At 29.5% G+C, this 24,820-nt stretch overlaps 2 protein-coding genes across 2 annotated transcripts; one reads left to right on the forward strand and one right to left on the reverse strand.

The window, feature by feature from the left end:
* The first annotated feature begins 2,809 nt into the window (after nucleotides 1-2,809).
* Nucleotides 2,810-8,149, forward strand: LOC101512412 (uncharacterized). Its single transcript, XM_004499270.3, has 5 exons — nucleotides 2,810-3,113; nucleotides 3,223-3,565; nucleotides 3,897-4,168; nucleotides 4,243-4,439; nucleotides 7,500-8,149. The coding sequence occupies exons 1-5, from the start codon at nucleotides 2,924-2,926 to the stop codon at nucleotides 7,932-7,934; spliced, it is 1,437 nt and encodes a 478-aa protein (XP_004499327.1). The 5' UTR covers nucleotides 2,810-2,923; the 3' UTR covers nucleotides 7,935-8,149.
* Nucleotides 8,150-14,264: 6,115 nt separating this feature from the next.
* LOC101512084 (cell division control protein 2 homolog D) lies at nucleotides 14,265-16,229 on the reverse strand. Its single transcript, XM_004499269.4, has 7 exons — nucleotides 15,800-16,229; nucleotides 15,564-15,705; nucleotides 15,413-15,474; nucleotides 15,204-15,315; nucleotides 14,970-15,063; nucleotides 14,658-14,866; nucleotides 14,265-14,556 (listed from the first exon to the last, which is right to left on the reverse strand). The coding sequence occupies exons 1-7, from the start codon at nucleotides 16,033-16,035 to the stop codon at nucleotides 14,464-14,466; spliced, it is 948 nt and encodes a 315-aa protein (XP_004499326.1). The 5' UTR covers nucleotides 16,036-16,229; the 3' UTR covers nucleotides 14,265-14,463.
* Between the last annotated feature and the right edge of the window lie 8,591 nt (nucleotides 16,230-24,820).

Genomic DNA, 24,820 nt, shown 5'->3' on the forward strand with positions numbered 1-24,820 from the left:
TTTTTTGTACTTTTCACAATATACTTGGTATTCTTAATTTTGGAATGTCAACTTTTAAAATGTTATTTTATTTAGTTTCACCTTTTATAAATGTTAATTTATTTATATTTAATTGAATTTTTTGTTTTTTCTATTTTATTAACAAGTGTAATTGATTGTCCTATTTTATAATTTGACAAGTTTGATTAATTCTTCCAGTTTTTAAAGTAAAAAATAGTGATTGAAATATTTTAAATAGTATGATTAATGAATAGATGACGTTGACAAATTAATACATAGAAAATTACAATAAAATATTTTTAAAATATCAGTTTAAAATTATAAAATTATTTATTTTTGTAATTTAATTAAGTATATACACACAATTAATGTATCCATATGGTTCCACGTCACAGTTGTATGCTTCGTCAAAAATATATATATACACCATATAACTATCTTTTTAGTTAAAAAAATATAAGAGATGAATTAAAATTAAGAGATTTTAAAATAAGGGGATCAATTGCATGATTTAGTGAAATTATGACACTAAAAGTGCAATTAAATTATTTATTTATATATAAAAAAATCAATTATTTACAATTCCTTAAATTTGTTGCATCCTATTTTCATATCTCAATATTATACATAATTGTTCGTGTCGTCGCTTAATTTAATTTCAGGTAGCACTTCAATTATTTATTTATTTTTTCTCGATTTAGTTTTTGATTTAATTTTAAGTAATAAATTGATCCCTTATATCTTAAAATGTTACCAATATTATTATTTCTTTACCGAAACTTATAAAATTCATTAAAAATCTTCAAACAAAACCCATAAAATTCAATACCAGTTTCAAAAAAATTCATATATTTATCAAATGCATAACTCAAATATTCAAATAAACTCACATTACCATATCCAACAACATCAAATAAAGAATGAAAAATATGAGTTTACTCGAAAATTTGAGTTATGAATTTGATTAAATGTGCATTATATCGAATATGATAATTAATTTTTTGGTTTTTGTTTGAAAATTTTGATGAGATTTTTGAATTTTTGTAAAAAATTGATAACATTGTTAATATTTTAAGACATAAAAGATCAAATTGTTACTTAAAATTAAATAAAAGACCAGATAAAACAAAATCTAAAATTAAGTTAATGAATATCAAAAACAATTATGCTTAAATATTAAATAAAATATTAAATTGGCTAGAACTCTAAATCATAATTTTATTAATTGAATAATTTCAACCAACTGATTAAAAGTGTAAATGTTTTTTTTTTTTTAATTTCTAAATTGTTTAATCGTAATATTTTGATCACTTTTAATTTTATTCGAACAATTTAGGCCCCAGATTTTCCATCTTCATTATTTATTAGTGATACTATTTTTTCTAAATCGCTGATGTGGAATTTTTATTTGACAAAAATTATTTTGGATCTAAAAAATCAGAAAGTCGTGTTGACTTCTTTCCTCCCTCTTCAACGATCGGAAAACAGGAAACACACTTTAACATGTTCTCCATTTCTCCTTCTTAAATTACTCGACGTTACTAGCTTTGTGTTGTAATGCTACGCCATTGTTACCAACTTACTCGTTGTTGTTAACTAGGTCGTCGCGAAGCTTCCTATCCGACTTCTCTCTTCGTTGTCTTATCTCACATAAATAAATTTAGGGTTATTTAGTTTCTAATTTAGAGTTTTGTGTGTTTAATCTTTATTATTATTTTCTTTTATTTAGGTTTTTGTATAAGTTGCATGCTGGTTTTTATTTTTTCTTTTCAACAATCCATTAATTTGAATTTTTTTTACTAAATTACTCTCTTTTAAAAACAATATTACAAAGTATAATTTTCTTATTTAGTTATAAATCGCATTAGCAAATGTTTATTTTTTTTTTTTATAAATTAAAGAAGTTAATTTTTTTTTTAAAAAAAAATTTTTCGCATTCAATTTTTTCTCTTGAGTTAATGAAAAACCAATATACATATATATAATTAATATAATTTATTCATAAAAAAAATATAAATTTTATAAAAATTAAGTAGAACAACTAAAATTGTCTATAATACTTAGACAATATTTTTGAACATTCACATATTTTTTTGGCGGAGTCCATTTGAAAAATGATAAAATAAGTTATTATATTCTATCTCAAGTAGGAAGTTGTTTTTTTGAGAAGCCATCTATTATTTTTTTAACATTTATTATTAATTATTTAATAAATTAAAATTAATTAAATTATTTGAAAAATAAAAATTCTAATAATAGATTAAAATAAAATACATTAATAAGTTATAAATTAATTTTATATTTTAATTATTATTGTTATAGTAAATAATAATTATAATTAAAATAATTAAATTATATTTTAATTTTTTTAAAATACATTAAAATTTAATCATTTTAATTTATAAAAAAATATGTACGTAACTATTTGCGACCTCATGCTTACTTGTGGACCCTTAGTCATATAAGATCAATAGGAAACGCATGTTTGAATTTTTATTTTTATTTTTTTCATTTTTCAATGTTTTTGACGTTAGATAATTATTAAATTGTTTGTGGTAAAAATAAAATGGATAGTGAATTTGTTATAAATAATTTTCTTAATAAATTTTAAAAATAATTTAATTATTTATTTAATAAAACTTATTGGTAGTCTATTTAGTATACATCAAATTATAGATAATATTAACTATTTAAAACTTCTCTAAATACGGTTATCACTTAGTTTTGTAGCTTCAAATAGAAACTAAGGGGTTAGATTTGTTATTATGCAAATTTAAAGGAAAAATTTGAATTTACTTTTTTAATTATTTATTTATTTATTCTCCTTTTCTTAATGACTACCTTGAAATGCGTGGTTATTTTGAACGTTAGTATTTATTGGAGTGGAAATTGCAGTATTGAATCCCTTGGTGATTGAAGAAGAATGCAGTTTAGGGAGAGTGAAGGAATAGAGGGGAAGATCTTTGTGGTCACCGGTGGACTCGGATTCGTAGGATCTGCTCTATGCTTGGAACTCATACGAAGAGGCGCTCAAGAGGTGCGAGCCTTCGACCTCCGCCAATCATCTGCTTGGTCGCATATTCTTAAAGAGAAGGGAGTCAACTGCATACAAGGTTGGTTGGTTGGCTGGTTAATTGATTTCATTTTCGATTATTATTATCATTATGATTTGACTGAATCCTCACTTACCCAATCGATTCAATTCAATTTTGGGGCTAATAGGCGATGTTTGCCGCAAAGAGGATGTTGAAACAGCACTCCGCGGTGCCGAATGTGTATTCCACCTTGCGGCCTTTGGAATGTCAGGAAAAGAGATGCTGCAATTCGGTCGAGTTGACCAAGTCAACATAAATGGAACGTGTCATGTTTTGGACGCTTGCCTAGACCTTGGAATCAAAAGGCTTGTATATTGTAGCACATACAACGTCGTCTTTGGAGGTCAAAAGATCGTCAACGGAAACGAGACCTTACCTTATTTCCCAATTGATCGCCATGTTGATCCATATGGCCGCACTAAATCAATTGCTGAACAGTTGGTTCTAAAGAATAATGCCCGCCCTCTCAAGTAACTAACTAACTTGCCTTTCATTATTATTACTTCTTACTATTATTTATCTCCGCTCTGCTATCGGAAATTATGATATTGGCATTCTTATAGTTTGATATTCATACTCATACTAAAGTTTTATCATGTTCATTTTTTAACAATTAACATATTATACTTTGCTTAATTTTTGTTTCTATCTGTTACATAACATGGTCATGTTTATATATGATTTATTCTTTTTATATATTTTTAAATTTCATATCTCAGTTTTTTGAAAAAATTCATACCTGGTACGGGTGCCATGACTACATATGATACTTTGCTTGCATAACCTTTTCATCCTCTAAAGGAACAACACCGGGGGTCGTCTTTACACTAGTGCTGTTCGTCCAGCTGCAATCTACGGACCGGGGGAAGACAGGCACCTTCCAAGGATCATAGCCATGGCAAGGTTGGGTCTGCTTCTGTTCAGAATTGGTGATCAAACTGTAAAATCAGATTGGGTTTTTGTGGATAACCTAGTCCTTGCTCTGATATTGGCAAGTATGGGACTTTTGGATGACACCAATGGCAAGGGAAAACAGCCTATAGCTGCTGGCCAGGCATATTTTATATGCGATGGTAATGGTTTCTCTATTTTAATGCCTCTATTGTTAGAATTTCTAGAAGCAAAGGCTGACTCTTCTTTTGTTCAGGTTCACCTGTCAATTCTTTTGAGTTCCTCCAACCTCTACTCCGGAGTTTGGATTATGAACTACCAAAAACATCTTTAGCTGTCGATCATGCTCTTGTTCTTGGGAGGATTTGCCAAGGTGTTTATATGATTTTATATCCATGGCTTAATCGGCGGTGGCTCCCTCAGCCATTCATCCTTCCGAGTGAAGTACACAAGGTCAGTATATCTCTCTCATTCTAGCTAGCGGATTAGTTTGTGGCTTATATGGAGGCCTAGAAATGTTAGGCATGTTAAAAATTTCAATGATATCTTTAGAGGTTCATATCATATGGTATTTAGACTTTAGAGCTCAAATCCTAGAGCTTGATGCAGACTTGTGCCTTGCATTTTTGGGAAATTTCTTCATCTTCACCTTTTTAATTGTTTAATTTGATCCAATTGTTGTATTCAATGTGTTTTGTTGGCTTTTAAATCTAGCTTAAACTCAATTGAATGGTATGCTTTACCATTGGGATTCCCAGTTGTGATCCATGTTGCTAGCTATGTAGTCAGAAGCGGCCGCGGCCGCAATCGCGTCACGGTGGTCTGGCGATACACGAAATGCCATCGCATCGCAGATTAGGGTTGCGGTCATCGCGGCTGTCTCGCGCAGAAAAGGAAGCGCTTTTGGGTAAAAACAGAACAGTAAATTATCTGGTTAAAGTACTCTGTTTCAGGGGAAAAACGAAATAAATTATTTGGGTAAATTGTTTTATTTATAGGAAAATCGCAACAGTAAATGCACACATTTAATATTTAATTGGTGCATTTAATATTTAATTGCACCTCTTCTACTACTCTGTTCATGCAAAAAATGTTCTGTTTTTTTTTCTTCTAATAAAAACATAGTACACTCAAATTTCAGAAACAAAGTACACTCAAACATCATTAACAGAGCACACTTGAATGTGATGATGAGGAATAATTTGAACATGATGATGATAGTGATCCCATTTAAAGAATCACTTGTTTTTATTTAAATGCTTAGACATGTTGTTTTGAGCCTTGGAGGCTAGTTCTATTTTGCTTTTTCTGTTTCTTTTTTCTTTTTCTTTTTGCTTTTTAATATGTTTGAATATTAGAAGTGTTATTTTGAACTTAGAGGTTAGAACTTATGTGTTACTTTGTTTTATATTATGTTTAAAATATTAGTAGTGTAGCAACGACCTTTGAAGTTATGACTTAGGAATGTTTCTTTAGTTTTTGTATTTTTCTATCTTTTTGCCTTTATATGTGCATAGTATTAAATATTAATTACTTCTAAATGTTCCCCTAGACTCTTCGACGTAGCGGCTATATTGCTACCCGCTACATTGGTACAACGTTTTAAGGGTCGGCTGATACGCTAAGCTATCTACTACTGACTACATAGGTTGCTAGAAGCACTTCCTAACTTTGTGTTTGTGCCCTCTTGAGACATGAGTCTACAGTCTTTTTTAAAGTAAGGTTTGAAGGTGCACAAACACGAGAAAGAGGGTTGAATTGTGCTTGTCTAATTTAAAATTATTTTCTTTTCCTAAAATTGATTCGGTAACTTAACAAATTAAACTAATCAGAGGTAGCAATAAACAGACAAAGCAAAAGTAAAGCGACACACCAGATTTTATCCTGATTCACTACTAATGTGGTACATACGTCCAGTTCCCTCACACAAAATGATTTATTCACTAATTCAAAACCTGAATTACAACAACACCTGACCCAATAAGTCAGCCCAACCTCCGACCTGAAACCTACAAATAGTTGGGGCAAACTACACCTTGACCCTACAAGTCAAGTTTTCTCAACACCAACCTGAAACCTCCAGACTGTTTGAGGCAAACTAAAGTCACTACTGGGTTGGATTAAAAAAGATTAGAACTAGTTTGGTTTTGCTTCTTCTAAGCAAATTTGATAACAATAGTTTTCACACTGACAAAGTATTAAGCAGTAAGTGATTTGAACTTGAGCGAGTGCCTTGCTTGAAACTTTGAATCTGAATTCTTTATAATTTTTGAGTTTCTGTATGCGCAATTGTATTCGTATATTTCTGTATTGTTTGTTTTATTGATTCTTCTTCAGACTTGATTCACTATTTATAGAGTGAATTAGAGTTTCAATATGGTCCCTGATAATTTATGAACCGTATTGAAACAATTCACCTTGAATCTTTCTTTATACGCTTGATTGAATTGGAGCGAGAACAAAACTGAGCCTGCTCTTGGACCTTCAAAAAATTGATACGACTAAGTCTTCTTCAGATCATTGACTATTCATCAGAGTCGTTGACTTTCCATCAGAGCCATTGACTTTTTTTCATCATAACATGACTTGATCATTGGAGTCAAATGTTGTGTTGCTTGGTTCAAGATAGTCAGATGCAGAGGTAACTCCATGACTTAGAATTAGTGGTAGGGGCAACTTCACCATGTTGCGCAATCAGAGTCAGTGCAACTTCAAAGGTTGAGTATTGGAGGCAACATTTTGGAACGTATTGTAGTCTTAGAGTGAGTGGAACTTAAGCTTCAGATATAGACTTGAACAGAAGCTTCAGAGGCATGCTTCAGACTTCAGAGGCACGCTTAAATAGAGTCTTTCAGAGGCATGCTAAGATTAGATTCTTCAGAGACATGTTGAATAGAAGCACCCTTCAGTCTTTAGAGACAAATCTTAAGAGGCAGATGCGCACACACCAGTGCGTGCGTTGACTTGGTTTGACTTCACTTATGATGTCTTCGTTTCCTCTGACATCTTCGCTTCCACTGATGTTTTTGTTTCCTCTGACATCTTTACTTCATCTGATATCTGCCTCTAATATTGTTTCTTATAATTTCTTGCACACTTAATGAAACCATCAATAAATCAAAAATACTTGTTAACATCAAAACAACATGAGGAATTGATCCTAGGACCAACTTGGTTCCAACAAGGTTTGACCTAAAAGCCTGATTTCGCTATTTAAAGTTTGTAACAAGAACTTTAAATATACCTTTATTTCTTAAAGTATTTTGATATGATATGATATGTTTGTAGACCAAAATATTTAAATCTTTTTCCACCCCTATTTGTTTGCACTTCTCAACATGTTTGAAATAAATAAACTTTGGATCATGTATGATTACCCTAATACAACTGCATTCATGAAAGTGTTTCCGTTTCTATATGGTCGAATCCCTTTAGATGAAGATTCAAGGTGCAATCATCCTGATGCCAAGAATGACATGTAAATTATGTGCTTTTATATTTGATCTTTGACAGGTGGGAGTGACCCATTATTTCTCTTATCTTAAAGCCAAAGAAGAAATTGGCTATGTTCCCATGGTGACCTCACGAGAGGGGATGGATTCTACCATATCTTACTGGAAACAGAGGAAAAGGAAAATTATGGATGGGCCTACCATCTTTACGTGGCTGTTTTGTATCATTGGAATGACCTCACTCTTCTGTGCTGCTTTCCTACCAGACATAGGGATTTTGTCTCTTCTCAGAGCTTTATGTTTATTTGTCTTTCGGTCAATGTGGATGACAAGGCTGGTGTTTTTTATAGCGACAGCTGCACATGTCCTTGAGGCCATTTATGCTTGGTACCTGGCTAAAAGCGTGGATCCTGCCAATGCAACAGGCTGGTTTTGGCAAACATTTGCTCTGGGGATCTTTTCATTGCGTTTTTTATTGAAAAGAGCAAAGGAATAAGTAAGAATCCCTCATCTTGTACCGGAGTCATTTTCACGAAAAGATAGATTATAACCAAAATAAACTCTAATATGCCGATTACCCGCTAAGATAAATTAACAGTGGCTGTTAAAAAGTAAGAGAAAGAATAAAAAATTTAACAGTTGTAATGTTTTTTTACACCCTTAACTAATTATAATTGTTAAATCGTTAATAATATTTAATTTTTATTATAATTATTTATAAAATTAATGACATAAGTTGGTTGCCGTGTAACAACTTTTATATTGATAGTGTATTGAAATTAAACTCAATAATAAATATTTAAATTAATATTTAACACGCAATTTAATTTAGTTATTGACTAAAAATAATATTCACATTAGTCTTTAACAATTTCATATCGGACACATTAGTTCATGATAACAAAAATAATATCTAAATTAGTCTCTAATCCAATAATATAATGAGAGGTGATTTTTTTAAAATATATTTTTAATCTCTATAAAATAATAATGATCTTTTAAATATAGTCATTAACTTTTTTTTTTTTAATTTTATAAATTTTTTATTTAGGGATTGAAAATGTCATTTTTTTACAAAAAAAACTTTTAAAAATAGAAATTAAAAAGTTAATAAAAAAATTTAAGGACTAAAAATTTGAATTTTTTTATGGAAATTAAAATAAAATTTTAAAATTTAGTAGAAATAAAATCTATTTTATTTTTTTTAATTATTAAAATTATACTTTCTAAAACTCTATTTTTAAGATTTTAATATGACCTTCAAAATACTTATAATACACTCATCAAACCCATACATAGACAATCAATTGGTGTGATTAGTAGAGACATACAATCACTGGATTGTCAAGATTATCAATGACATGTGAACAGATGTAGATTATAGTCATCAAAGATAACAAATTAGAACATACTCCATTCATCAAAGACTATGCCACGTTAGTATCAGCAGCATGTGTCTGTGTGTTTTTTTTAATAATTATTATCAATTTTTGTCAATTAAAAATGACACATCAACACCACTTAGTCAACTTTTGGTTATAATCTAAGTGGGGCTATGAAATCAAAAAGGGGTAATATAAGATATTAAAGTCACTCAATTGAAATTAGAGGGGTCAAAATTACAAAATTAACAAATTATGAGTTAAAAGTGCAATTAAACCTATTTAAAATGAGTGATGATGTGGAAGAATCCTCGTCTAAAAAACATGGTCCCTTTGTAGTAGTACAACTGATTTTATTTTCATCTAGACTTATTGTTGTGATCTCATTTAAATAATTTAAAATATTCATAATACAAAATTTGTAATTATTATGTAACAATCATCTCACAACCTTTGAAGATTAAAACAATAATTATAGTTTGATTTATGTTAAAAGTTGAGGTGAAAAGTGGTAGTATTAACTAGTACAAGTGTCAAAAGAGAAAAACACACCATTTCTCTCTCTCTCACTCTCTCTCCCCATGAAATCCAACTCATCTGACAAATTTCGTTATTGTTAGGCTAAATATCAATTATCGGCTTTGAATTCCATTATTTTACATGAGTTGGTCCAACCTAACTTGAATCAATCCAAAAAATGGTTTGGGTCAGATAAATTAGTGTGAATGAGCGTAAACTACTTATCATAATCTTTAAATCTTCTTCTCTCCTAATGAAATATATGTCTCCTTTCATGATAAAATCTCATATCTCTTTGATTCACAAGCTCTTCACTCTAGACATTCATTTGAATGAGAAATTGTTCAAGAAGAAGAGAAGTTTTCACTTCAGGACCAGTTATAGACCCGTACATCCAGACATTTAGCACAGGGCCCCTAATTAACGAGGGTCCCAAATGTTTTTCAATAGTATAATAAGATGAAGGAAATTATACATTGTACCCCTCAATTTTACCTATACCCCATAATATTTTTAAAATGTCAAATTTACTTTCAATTATTTTTTATTATTTTACCAACTCAAATTCATTTTATTTTATTTTTTAAATTTTAAATTTTTTTTTATCATTTAAAGATTTTAGGGCCAAACAACTCAAGTTTTCTGGAAATTTTTTTATAAGATTTTCAATACAAAGGTTAATCGAAAAACTTTTTTTTTTAAAAAATTCGGTACAGAAGGTTTGTACCGAAAACCTTTAAAAAAGTTTTATGATATAAAAGGTTAAAAATGTATATAGAAGGTTTGTACCGAAAAACTTAAAAAAAAAAAAAAAAGGTTGAAAATGTGTGTACCGGCAAAATTTGAGAGGTAGAGGGTAAACTTTCCGAATCTTTATGCCTTGATAAATGATAAGAGAACAAAATATGTTGATAAATTTTATCTTTACACACATTTTCAACCTTGTGTAACATAATTATTTTTTTATAGTTTTGGAGTACAAACATTATGTATACATTTTCAACCTTTTATACCAGAAAACTTTTTTAAATCTTTCCGGTACACACCTTTTCAACCTTTTGTTCTAGAAATGTTATTAAAGTTTTTTGGTACAAACCTTCTATATACATTTTTAACCTTTTGTATTGGAAAACTCTTTCAAGGGTTTTTGGTACACAACTTCTGTACCAAAAATCTTTTTTAAAGTTTTTCGGTAATACTTTTTTAAAGGTTTTCGGTACACACCTTCTCAACCTTCTGTAACAGAAATCATTTTTAAAGTTTTTCAGTTAACTTTTTGTACCGAAAATTTTATAAAAAGTTTTTCAGAAAACTAGAAAAATTGTTTGGTCCGGAATTCTTGAATCATAAAATCTTAGTTGGTAAAATAATAAAAAAAAAAACTTAAGAGTAAATTTTACATTTTTAAAATATTGTGGGGTACATTGTATAATTTGCGTGATTTTTTTTTTTGGACTAGATATTTTTTTAATTTTAAAAAATTATGACATTTCAAGTTTACTCCTTTTATTTATTTTTATTTACTTTTATTCCCTATTATGATTTCATATGGACTTTTTTAAAGGACCAAAAATATCCATTTTTAATAAAAACTTTTCAAAACAGGAGAATAAAAGTGATTAAAAAATATTATAAGAACTAAAAAGTTGATAATTTTTTTTATAAGGACCGAAAATCAAGTTTTAAAATTTTATATGAATTAAATTTATTTTCCCCTATTTTTAATTATTTTTATTAGGAGTTCAATTTTTAATATCATAATATGACTGAAGTAACAATGTCGATTTACAAGAAAAGAGAGTTTGAATTGTAAATGCACCTTTTAAAAATTCCTGTTAAAAACTTAAGAAAATAACTCAAGATTGATTTTGGTTGTGAAAACGGAGAACGTTCTTGGTTTTAACCAGAAAACGGAGAACGTTCTTAGTTAGTTAAAATCAGTAATTCAATTTATGTATTTAACTTGATATCAATCAAACTGAAAGTAAATAGATAAGAGAAGAGATACCACACAACGATATATTCTGGTTCACCCAACCCGGGTTACGTCCAGTCCTCACAACCGTGAAATTTTCCATTAAGTGTTTAAAACAAATAACCTTCTTGGTTTTACAACACTTAGTTCAGATCAGCCTTAATTTGCTACAAAGTTAAAACTTTTCCACACAGAAAGGAGTTCAATCAAGTCACCTATCAACCTTGATATGATTTATTACAATCTACCAAAACTATATTAAACTTTTATAGTTTGAGTTTTACAATAATGATGAGATTGCTTTGTTAGCATCTGAAAATGCTCAACACTTGTTTGAGTTCTGATTCTTTAACAGAAAAATACACGAGAATGATTCTAGGAATCGAATGGGAAAAATCAGATTTGATTCAATGTATTGGAGTGAGAGAAATTCAAGTATGATTGAAATGAGTAATGAATTTTCTTAGTACTTGAAGCTCTGATTTTTCCTTGAGCTTGGCCTTCTTTTTATAGGCTTTTTAAAGCATTTAATAATGGTCAAAAGAGCTGTTGGTAGTGCTCTGTCAGATTTGACCATAACCAATATATTTGAATAAATATATTCCAGCTTTTGAACTTTGTTGACTGGGCTGATTTCTTTGTTCTTGGTCAGATTTATCTTGTGTTTAATGATCCTTGAAGCTTCATATATAATTATTGATGTTACAGCTTCGATCTGGAGCTTTGATTCTGTTCAAAATAGTTTGGTGAATGATTATAAACCACTGCAGAAGTAAGGAGATCAAAACTGAAATTCTGCAGAAACGAATATTGATAATCAATCTGGAGACTGGTCTGGTCATTCTGGAGAAAGATGTTTGCTGCTGAAGATCAAGTATAACAAACTGAATAATGTATATCAGTTTGGAGGCTGATGTTGTAGTGTTGTCCAGTTTGATCAGAATGTTGTCAAGAATGTTCAGATATGTCTGATCTTGCTAATTCGTGAACTTCTCTCTTTGTGATTCGAATGCCTTCTTTGACTAGAATGGTTCCTACTTGTTCCTTGCCAAGTACTGATAACATTAGCATGAAATTCAGAGGCATAATCTTCTTTGAACTAATGGAGATTGATTGATTTTGGAGCTGTGACGATCATTCCACTGCTGTAAAAAATTTGTTGGTCTTGCTGATTCGTGATCTTCTCTCTTTGTGATTTGAGTAGTTTCTTTGAATCTAATCATCTCAGTTTGTTCCTTGCCAAGTGCTGATGATATAGATGTAAAATCTAGAGACTAAAACTTCTTTTAACTAGTAGAGATTGATGGATTTTGGAGCTGTGATGATCATTTTGAAATTGGAGAACATTATCTGTTTTCCAGATTTTACTAAGAATTTTATCCTTTCTTGTTTGTTTAGATTTTGCATTTCATGCTGATTTATTCTTGCTTTACTTGGATCATATCTTTGATTAATACACTTAAAAACACATGTTAAATACCAAAACACTTAGAATCATAATTAACATTTTTAATTAACTTTTTGTTTGTTTTCATCAAAACATTAAATTGAGATTTTGTCTCAACAATGACTTCTAAAATAGTTCACTTCCACTCATGATTTCAATGAGTCAACAAATACCACAATAATCAAACAAATAACAAGAACAAGTTAAAAAAATAAAATTAAGGTCATCGTCACTCACTCTCAAGAAATGTATCACTGTGTAATATCACTGAGTGATGGTTTTTTCATAATGTCCATTCTAATAATATTTTTCCACTTAGTGACAAACTCTTAATATCAAATGTTGTGAAATAGAATTCTTCCTCATAAGATGGGTGAATCTACCAACTAATTTATTGAAACAAAACAACAAAATAAAAAGGAAAAGAAAGAAACAATCACGATAGGTTGAGATGGAGAAGGACGCCATAGATAAGGATGATTGATAAATCAATGAAAAACCGTCACAATAAACAAGATTTATTGTTAAGATTCATTCAAAATCCAAGAACCAAAGAATAGATTACTCACTTTCACTATTCTCTCTCACTCTCACTATTCCGTCTAAAGAGAACTAAAAAAATTGATGGATCTACCAAGTGATTTCTTAAAACAAAACAGCAAAATAAAAAAGGAAAAGAAAGAAAACAAACATGAGCTAGACACCATAAATAAGGATGATTGATAAATCAATGAAAAATTGTCACAATAAAATACTCACTTTCACTATTCTCTCTCACTCTATTACAATTCCAAAATTAAAGCAAACTAAAAATTATTACAAATTAAAATAAAATAAACAAAGTTCATCCTAATTGATTAAGATATAAATCCTTTTATGTTTTAGGTTTTGCATACTTGGTTTGGTGGTTCTTTCTATGACTTCTTTAAGTTGCTTAGCTCCTCTTAATGAACTCCATCGGTTGTTGTTTGATAGCTTGTTTGGTGCTTCCATGCACAGAAGTGAGTTTAGTTTCTTTGTCGTGTACCTGGGCATTTGGTCCTTTTTTAACCAAAAAAGTTGAGTTTTGAATTCTATTTTCCTTTCAATATATAGATAGCACTCCAACAAACAAGACGCACAATGTAAATCCATGCACAATTAAAAGCAGGAAATCACATCCTTTCGTGCTCTCATTCCTTACTAGATATATAACTACATCCGGTCACAATTCGTTTTCTAAATTTTACATAAAACGCAATTCAAAAATAATTACTTGTAAAAATACGCATCAAATCGAAATTATTTATTTACTTGTAATATTCAATAAGAATTGAAACCACTTATACAAGCAGCATGACTACTCTTAAGTTATGTATGATTTTTAAGATTCATTATTCTAATCAAGAATTCAACAAATTCATAGTGACAGATTTCCATGGAGATTTTGTTGGGATTGATAAAAAAAAAAAAAAATCTCAACCATTGTTGTGGTTATCATAAAGTATTTTTAAGAGACTAAAATTTATCATAAGGTATTTTTAAGAGACTAAAATTTATCATAAGGTATTTTTAAGAGACTAAAATCCAGATCTCTATAATCCACAGTATCAAGTAATGGGAAAATCAGACGGGAAAAGTTAATCATCCTAAAAACAGATATTGATTCGCGCTCGAGAGAAGCATGATAAGAATTCCTACATCCAAATCATCATTTTGTAACCTAAAGATTGGTCTTGTCCAGGCCATCAAAGTAAGGATGTTCCATAGCTTTCTTTGCAGAAATCCGCTTTGAAGGTTCATATTGCAACATTTGCTGAAAACAGAAAACAACATAGAGAGGAAGAAAGTAAAACATTAAAATAAAATCCTACACGAGTTAGTAGAAAGAATGAATTAACCAAGGGTCTAACTTACAGAGAGCAGATCCAGACCAGCCTCTTCCAAATTCGGAACAGCCTTTGAAAGACTTTGAGGGCTCCACTGAGGGTACTCGTGCCAGTTCATTAGTTTACTAACACCTGGCCACATCTCTTCATTAGGAGTCCCCAACAGCCTGAATATATGAAGCAGTTGTTGCAGCTCAGAATCACCAGGGAATAGTGCTTGCTTGGTAACAAGTTCAGCTACAATAATATTCCAGTTAAAATAAGATTAAAAACCCCTGCCGCAAGATAAACAAATACTAGGAAATAGCACCTCACTTGGTTGAATAACATATATCCTTACCGAATATGCAGGCAACAGACCACATATCCACCGCCATTGAGTAATGGGTAGCCCCCAAAAGGACTTCAGGAGCTCTATACCACAGGGTTAGTATCTGAAAATGATACAAAAGTAATGCAATTACGGTTGGCACAAGCCGCATTAGAGGATCATATCCATTAAAACCTTCAATTCAATACCAAGAGAAAGTGAAACAAGGGAGTGAGACCAAAAATGCCTCTCTCTATCAATTACCTCATGAGTGTACTTCTTAAGTGGCACAGTAAACGCTCTAGCAAGCCCAAGATCAGCAATTTTGAGCATCATTGTTTTTCGGTCCATCAAGAGATTGTGAGGCTTCAAGTCCCTTCAGTAATAGAGGACCAATTTTTAAGTATGTAATTGCACGACTAATCTAAGAATCTATCTATCCATCTATCTATGTGGGAAATAAGTGAGAGTACCTGTGCAAGATTCCATGGCCATGGCAGAAAGCAACGCCCTTGCAAAGTTGGTACATCAAGCTCTGGAATCAGATCCACAAAATTATCGATGGATTAATTAAAAGCATAATAACAATAATGAGATTCTAAATCTAAAAAAATAGAATAGTACTTTGGTGATTGTGGGTGGGATGTTGTCTCCAGATTGACGAAAAGTGCGAATGAATTTCTTGAGATCAGTATCCATGTACTCGAAGACCAAGTAGAGGACTGTTTTTCCTTCCTTGTTCTGACCTTGTTTGACATCCAATAACCTAACGAGAAGATAAGAATGAAATAGAGTTAACCTAATTTTGAATGAAAATGAAATTGAAATCGAAATTAGGGAAAATGAAAATAGGTAGGTACCTGACGACATGGGGATCGCGAGAGAGCATTCGCAAAATGGAAATCTCACGGAGAGTGGTGGGAGGGACACCTTCATCATCCTCGTGGAGACGTGTCTTCTTGAGAGCAACGATCTTCCCAGTAGCCTTCTCTCTTGCTCTGTACACCTTCCCATACGTTCCTTCTCCAACCTTCTCTAACTTATCGAATGCCTCCTTCGCGGACAATACTACTGCTATTCCACCCGTTTTCTCCATCTCTCTCTATCTCTCTCTCTAGTTAATTTTTTATTACACACTTCGTTGAATCGTTCTCCCAACGCTCGATAATATATAAATGACAGAAACTAGATCGTTGAGCAACGGACACTTACCTTTTTGAATTTCAAATTCCGCTCCCTTCCTTTTCACGCATCATTTCATTCTAACAATTTTTTATTTTACTTTAATTCATGTGCATTTTAAAATTATCCTTACATATTACTAAACTTTCATTCCATTTCAATATAAAATTATTTTATATTCACCATTAAATTCTTCTATTTTCAATTGAAAATATTTATATTTTAGTCTAAAGATAATGCAATAATCTTGTAAAATTTTACGTCATTGTTCAATTATAATTATTTAATCTCTTACAACATTTTTTTTTAATAATTTTTAAATCAAACACAATTATTGAATGTTTTGTCTGTAATACATTATTATTTATTATCAATATAAAATAAGTTTACATTAACGTTACATTTATTTTTATATAGTTAAAACTTTTAATAAAAAAATATTTATTATTTATTATCTTACTTTTCATGTAAAATAAACATATTTGATTTGTAATTTAAATAATGATTTTTCTCTTAATGCTATGGTTACAAACAAAAATAATTTCACATAAATTAAATTCTAACATTGACTTTGGTCTACCATGAACCAATTTTAAAAAATATATAAAACTTCAACATCATAGACAACGTATCTACATTCATATTCATATTCATTTTCATAATTGAGATAGAAAAAACAAACATATATCTTGTATTCAATTGACATAAATCAGATTATCATCTTATTCATAAAGATGAAAAGAATCATAAACTATTATTTCTTAAGAGTATTATCGATCATCATTATAATTTTCTAATATTGGTCCAAAGAACTCTTCTTTACCTTCAAAGAAATCAAAAGTTTGATGAGTAAAATTTGCAACAAAATACAATTGTTTTATATAAGGAAAAACTAATGCTATATAATCTATATTTATGTACATATTCAGGTGCCTGCAATTAAGACAATTGCTCATTCTTGGGGTTGGATATTTGAGACCGTCAAATCTTGACCAAACAATTTAGATTTAAACTCAACTTTTAAATTATAAAATAAAAACTGAAAATCTACATTTTTTAAATCATATGGTTTGAATCAAATGGTCTCAAATGTCGGATTGCGTTAATGTTTGACTCCTCTAACTGCAGGGAATCTAATCCATTTATGTACTTGTTAGTGTAGTCATTTTCTATAGAAAAATTTAAGGTAAAGAGATTGTGCATAAGTCAAAAGTAAAAAAGATTTTAGTGTTAGAACAAAATTGGATTCAAGTATTATGATCATACTTGTTTTGATGATCACAAAATCGATTTATGGGAACAATTAAAAGCACTAATGTTTTAATTAACCGTACAGTTGGAAGACCAAAAGTATTGTGTAGGATATTATGATATATCCTCTATTGATCAAACAAATACAAAGAAAAAGACTTCGAAACTTAAGCTGATAAGGTCCTACTTAAGCTGCCTCTAACGATGGTGCTAATGATGGTGCTGAAAAACACCAAAAGTATTGCTAATGATGGTGTAGATAAGGTCATACTTAAGCTGCCTCTAACGATGCAAGTAATGGCCTGCTAAGGTTGTCTCTGATGATGCAAGATAAGGTTGTGTGTTTGTTACCTCTGGAGAAGCAAGCAAGCGTCTGACTCCGTTGCCTTTGATGAATGCAAACGTTAAACTTTGTCTACCTTCGATAAACGTCAATGCCTCTGGAAAAGCTAATGATCAATCAACGCTCATAGAAAAGTCAACGTTTTGGAAAAATCATCACTCTAAAAAAATCAACGCTATAACAAAGTCATTACCTCTAATAAAGTCAATGTCTAACAAGAGCAAAATATCTTATGACAGTTAATCATCTAAAAAGATAAGTTGTGTGCATCCTCTAATAAGCACTAAAACAATGCTTGCTATGATAGTCTATGCTCTGATTGTTCTATCCTCTGATTTTGTACCCTCTGCTTTCTCTAGTTTTCATTCATGTTACGAGGAGTGAAGTATGGAATTCAATTATGAGCTTAACGGATAAATTCATCTTCAACGGTTCAATTGCTGAAAACCATGAAAATACATATTGTATTTATGAAAGGAAGTTCACATGCCTTACTGTAAAGGACACAAACCTTATCGAAAAGAACTCTATAAAAGGACATGCTTCCGTACTTGAGAAGACACAACACTCACAACAATTTCATAACAAATATACACAACACAACAAGCAACACATCAATTCAAATTATTTAAATTTTATTTAAGTATTGAGAAATAAAATTTGAAAGTATTATCTTGTAAGCATCCTCTAGTCAAATATGATTTTTAGTAAACACAAAAACTCATTCATTTGTAGCCGAACTCAGTAGTGGTTGTTGTCCTCAACGACTTGATGGTACTAAGGTGTAAGTTGAGAAGACATTGATTGAACTTGTAATCTAGTCCGGTAGTGGTTGTCTTTCCTCAACAACTTGATGGTACTAAGTTGGAGGTGAGAAGATTGAACACAATCATTGTCACTAACAAGTGTTCAAGTGTAAGTTATGATTCAATGGTGTTTAGTGAATTAAATTCTTTAAGTGTGAGAGACTGGACGTAGCTACTGTGTTTATAGTGAACCATAATAAATTGTTGTGTCTTTGGATTAAGTACTCTCTTATTTGTTATGTTTTACTTACTTCTATTTTAGCCTCAAGAAAAATATTTAAAACTGTAAACACAATTCAAACACCATTTTCTTGAGTTGCTTAACCAATATTTCAGGCTCATGAACACACACTACCAGGGATCAAACTCATAATTTTTAAACCTAATGTTTGTCTTTTTACCACTAAACCAAACTATTAGAGCTATTTTATTGGGTTACAGATGCTTTTATTCCTTACAAAATTTCAACAGTTCAATTTTAATCTCTGTAAAATAAAAATACAATGTTTAATCCTACAAAATTATCATTCATGTAATTTTAGGCTTTGTTTTTAAATCACCAAATATTTTTTAATAAATATTTGGAAGAATGTTTATGACATTATAAATTCTTGGACAAAATATGTAAAACTCGTTTTCAATTGTCTAGAATATGACAATAAATTCATACATCTTAATAACATAGAGGCAAGCATTATAAATCAATAATAAGCATCATTAACATGATTTGTAACTGCATTTAAATAACATAGCTTACAACTCAAGTTTTATGAAATGCTAAAATAAAATACAACTTCAGTTAATTGAAGTCATTACAAATTTTCCTTAATACATCATACAACAACAATTTAAGAAAATCCTAAGCTCAAAACAAGTCTGATTAATCTTCCTCTAGTGCTGGAGCTAAGGAATTAACCACTTCTATATGCTATAATATAAGAAAATATGGGATGAAATGAGAATCTCAATGAGTTCTAATAAGGCTAACAAAATATTTTCATAAAATGTGTCATATGACACCTTTTCTTTTCTTTACTTAAAAATATTTTGTATGACCTGTGACTTTTCCTTAGAATATGGAAATTTTTTCCAATTATCTATACGTTGGTCACTAAGATAATTGGTATTTGATGGTAAAGTTAGTCTTACAATGACCCAACATCAGCGTCATGATTGTTCTTCCTTTACCTATTGCTACATTCCTGGAATAATCTTATGAATGTCCCACTGTGAACTTGAGCTATGAATATCATGATTGGATGAATGTAGTACACTTGAAATGTTATGTATGCAATATATGTTTCCTTCATACAAGTTGCAATATGAAATTAGTAATATATTACAAACATTAACCATCTTAATTATGAATCAATTTTAACCACAAAGCCTTAACTAACCATTTGTTTAATTGGAAATCTGCACTTTAAATTCTACATTCGTATCAGGAAGCTTTGACCATAGGCAAGCTCAGTCACAAACAACCTAATTAGAGGAAGCTTGGACCAGAGACATCATAACAAGAGACAAACTCTGAACAAAGACAACACGATTAGAGGAAACATGACCAAAGGTAGAGTCAATGGAAACATGACCAAAGACAGATTCAGAGGATACATGTTCAGAGGCAGAGTAAGAGGAAATAATACCAAAAGTAAGATATATGGAAAATAGTAGAGGCAAACCAAGGAGAGACAATGGAGGCAAAACAGAAGGAGAAAACCAGAGGCAAATTTAAAAGAGAAAATCAGAGGAAAAATAGAAGAATATTACTAGAGGCAAAATACTCAGAACCGTAAAAGTGAATCAGAGACAAATTGCCCAAAAACATGAAACAACAATGATAGACAAAATGCCCATAATTAGAAAATGAAAATCAAAGGTAAAGAGGTACGTTCGAAGTTCTAAAATATACTAACCATGTGTTTCAATCATTGAAATATACTCTATTATTTAGATTTCTAGTAATTTATAACACCAGAAATTTGAATGCATCATACCCATCATATAAAAATGCAAGATTCTAAAGGTAGTTTCACAAACATTTATTTCATGCTAAAATATATAGTTTCCCTTACCTCATATTTTAAGAAACTATATAAATCAATTTAACTATCTAATATTCATTAGAATCAACACCTGTAAACCCCATAAAAAATGAAAAATATTTAACGAACACATTATTTTCTACGGAAGTTTTCCCTTCGATTCGGGTTGATTTGTAATAGCTATCTACTTCCCAGCTTTCTACCTCTTCAGTTTTCGCATCTTGCTCCAACTGTTTTGGAGTTTTTCCTTGTTGTTGCTTATCTTCTCCCTAACACAATTTGATAGATTACTACTGGTCGAGGGATGAGACCGTGCATGTAATGGGTCAGAGCAAGTCTGATGAGGTTCATTAAACTAATGTTTTTTGAGATTCTAAAACACCTTTGTGTACGGAAAAATTTGAAAAAAAATTCATATACATAAAGTTCGAATTTTCTAGTACACAAAATTCTATTTTTCTGAAAAACATCTATTGCGAAAATGTTTTTTTTGAAATTTCTGAAACCCAAGATGAATTTAGTGGGATAGAAAAATATTAATTTCCTGAGAAAAATGTAAAATAGGTAGGTTATATAAAAAAATATAGAATATGATTATAAACGTGGATTACGAGATAAAATCTTCTACATGTAACTTTCAATGGGACAAAAAGTCACAATCATAATATTTTGAGAGAAAAGGAAAAAAACATGAAAATGAGAAATTAAGAGGATAAAAAAGGATAAACCATAAGATCAAACAAAAAGAAAAAAGGATAGACCAATAAAAGTATGATGATATTCTTAAACTTTAGCTCAACTGACATATGTGTTATGTTGAACGTCTTATTTCAGATTGGAATACGAGACTTCACAGATGTGTGAATTAATTATGATGAAATTAAACCATCTCTTCTAATATAAAAAAAAAAGTATGAGCAACGCACTATAGTAATAGTAATAGTAATAGTAATAGTAATAGTAATAGTAATAGTAATAGTAATAGTAATAGTAAGTAATATGAAAATATTATGAATAAATATAAAATATTTATAAATATAATATAGTTTTTTTAAACAAAAATATGTTAGGATGTAGTCTTTTTAGATTATTAGACAACTAATTAACAAATTAAGAAACTAAAACTTTTATATAATAATAATAATAATATTATTATTATAATTAATATGATAATATTATGAATAAATATAAAATATTAATAAATATATAATATAGTTTTTTTTAACAAAAATATATACTATAGTTAGGATGTAGTCTAATAACTAATTAGTGAAGTAATAATGTCGATTTACAAGAAAGGGAGTTTGAATTGTAAATGCACCTTTTAAAAATTCACATTAAAACTTAAGAAAATAACTCAAGATTGATCTTGGTTATGAAAACAGAAAATGGAGAACGTTCTTGGTTTTTGATATAAAACAGAGAACGTTCCTTGATTAGCTTAAAACAGAAAATCAATTTATATTTTATCTTAGTTAATCAATTCAGTATGATAAATAAAGAGATATGATAGAGAATATCACTCAAAGATTTTATCCTAGTTCACCCAACGTAGGTTACGTCAGTCATGACACTGTGAGATTTTCCACTAAGTGTTTAAAAACAAAGAACCTTCTTGATCTTACAACATCTAGTCTAGATCAACCTTGATCTATTTCAATCTCTATTACTTTCCACCCAAAAAGCAATAACAACACCTATCTAACATTGATAGGATGTAATCTTAAACAAACTATGAAGAAACTCTTATAGTTTGAGTATTTACAATTTGATTGTTTTGACAGAATTTGAGATTTCTCAACTCTTGTTTGAGAATTGATTCTTTACAAAGGATTTACTGATAATTACGCAATCTACCATATGAATATGAATCAACAATTGTTTTTGCGAAATAGCATAATGTATGATAGCCTCTGTTTTGCAAAAGAGCAGAATTTCAAGTATGTATGTGATTGATTTATGGATTTTTCAACACTTGAATTTATTGTCTTGATTCTGGATATTGGCCTTCTATTTATAGGCTGTAGAAGCATTGAATGAAGGTACAAAAGAGCTGTTGGAGGTGCTCTGTATTTTGACTGAACCAATATTTCAGAATAAAAATAATCCTTCTTTGAAAACTTCTTTTTGACTTTTCTGGTTTAGCATTTAAAGCAGTTCTGTCCTTTTTAGGAAAAGCCTTTGACGTTTCTTCCTTGATCTTGGATGGTACACTCTCGATCTTGAGTCATGAATGTAGCTAGAGAAGTTTTGAGAAGAATTATAAGTCATTTCAGAAGAGATACACTGCTGCTGGAATTGTGCAGAAAACAGAGAATGATTAACGTTCTGGGTCTGTCAGTTTGAACTTTCTTGAGCTTCAATAATCAATCTGGAGTTCTCGTTTTAATCATTATGGATGTCCTTTGCAATTGTCTTTGTCATATGTCAAGGTTGATCGAACTTTCTTGATAGTTTGTTTTTTTGGAGTTACAAACTGTCTTGATTTTTGTCTGTCTTTGAGTGCTTTAATTTTAGAGATCTGATAACCTTCTTGAGTTTGAATGAATCCTACTTGTTCCTTGCCATGTACTGATTAGATATGAATAAATTTCCAGGGCAGACTCTTTGTTAAAGAGGTAGAAAAAGTTTGATCAATATGTTGTGATGAACATTTTTTGAAGCTAGAGATCATTCTTTGTTTTGATGCATAATGATCTTGTTGCTGTCTTTTTTGTTTTGCTTGATTCTGTTCTTAATTAAATCCACTCAAAAACACATGTTAAATTAACATAACATTTTAGAATCATAATTAACTTTCTTAATTAACCTTTGTTTATTTTCATCAAAACTTTAAATATAGAGTTTGTCTCAACAATTAGTATAGATAACTAATACATTTATATAATTAACAAATTATTTATATAAATTGAAACTATATTATATAAATAATTATTTATAAAAAACTATATTATATACATAATTAGTAATCTACACAAATATAATAACTAAAAAACTGAAACTTTTATATATTTAGTCAAATAACTAATACATATAAATTGTAATGGTTATTCACACTCACACGAAACAATCATTTTGTCATATAGATATATATTACATTTTTTTTTTAATTAATTATATATTCTATTTTTATTAAACTTCAATATAAAATTAATTTACACTATAATATATATTATATGCTTTAACGTGAAAATGATTTCTTAAAAAAAAAGTAAAAATAATTCGTAATCTACACAATATAATTACTTTCATATTTTTTAGAAGATAATTATCATTACCATTATTATATGCTATATAATTTATTATATGTATTATATATATATTTTAATTTTATTAATATACATTAATGCTGTAAAAATTTGACACACAATTAAAACACTAATTCACATTTCACCACATGACTATTTATGAAGATAATTTAAGAATTAATATAATAAAATGACATAACATAAGGTGTGACATTTTGGTTTTTTTTTTTACTGAACTAATTTCATCTCTCATTGTTTTTTTGTTTAAAACTCGCTTGGAAGTAAAGTAATAACTTTTCTTTTTATTATTATGTAGGTTCTAAATTATATGAGTTTATTAAATAGATGTTTAAATTAAAAGAATATTGTAATAAATCTCCAAACTATCCTTTAAAAAATGTTCCTAAACTAATATACTTGTTGTAATTAAGTTTTTCATTATATCGCATATTCGCTTTAGTAGAATTTTAATTAAATGATCTATTTTTTTCCACTAATTAAAGGATTTAGGACAATTATATTAATTTAAAGTCTGATTCACAATTATTTTATTTTAAAGTTTTATATTTAATTTTTTTAAATAGTTTAGAAACCTACATCATATTATATAGGCTAAATTACATTTGTGGTCCTTTAACTTAATCTTAGGTAACGTTTTAGTCCTTTATCTTTTTTTTTCCCGACTTAGTCCTTTATTTTAATTTTAAGCGACAATTTGATATTTTATGTTTTAAAATTTCAACAATGTTATCCTTTTTTATACAAAAATTCAAAAAAAAAATTCAATCAAAACTCATAAAATTAATTATATTCTTCAATATAATACAAATTTCATCAAATTCGTAACGCAAATCTTCAAATAAACTCATATTTTCATACTTTATTTGATATTGTTAGGAATAAAGGACTAAATCGGGAAAAAAAAAGATAAATGACTAAAACGTTACCTGAGATTAAGTTAAAGGACCACAAATGTAATTTAGCCTATTATATATAAGAGAAACGA

This window comes from Cicer arietinum, chromosome 4 (genome assembly GCF_000331145.2).
Source record: "Cicer arietinum cultivar CDC Frontier isolate Library 1 chromosome 4, Cicar.CDCFrontier_v2.0, whole genome shotgun sequence".
NCBI lineage: Eukaryota > Viridiplantae > Streptophyta > Magnoliopsida > Fabales > Fabaceae > Cicer > Cicer arietinum.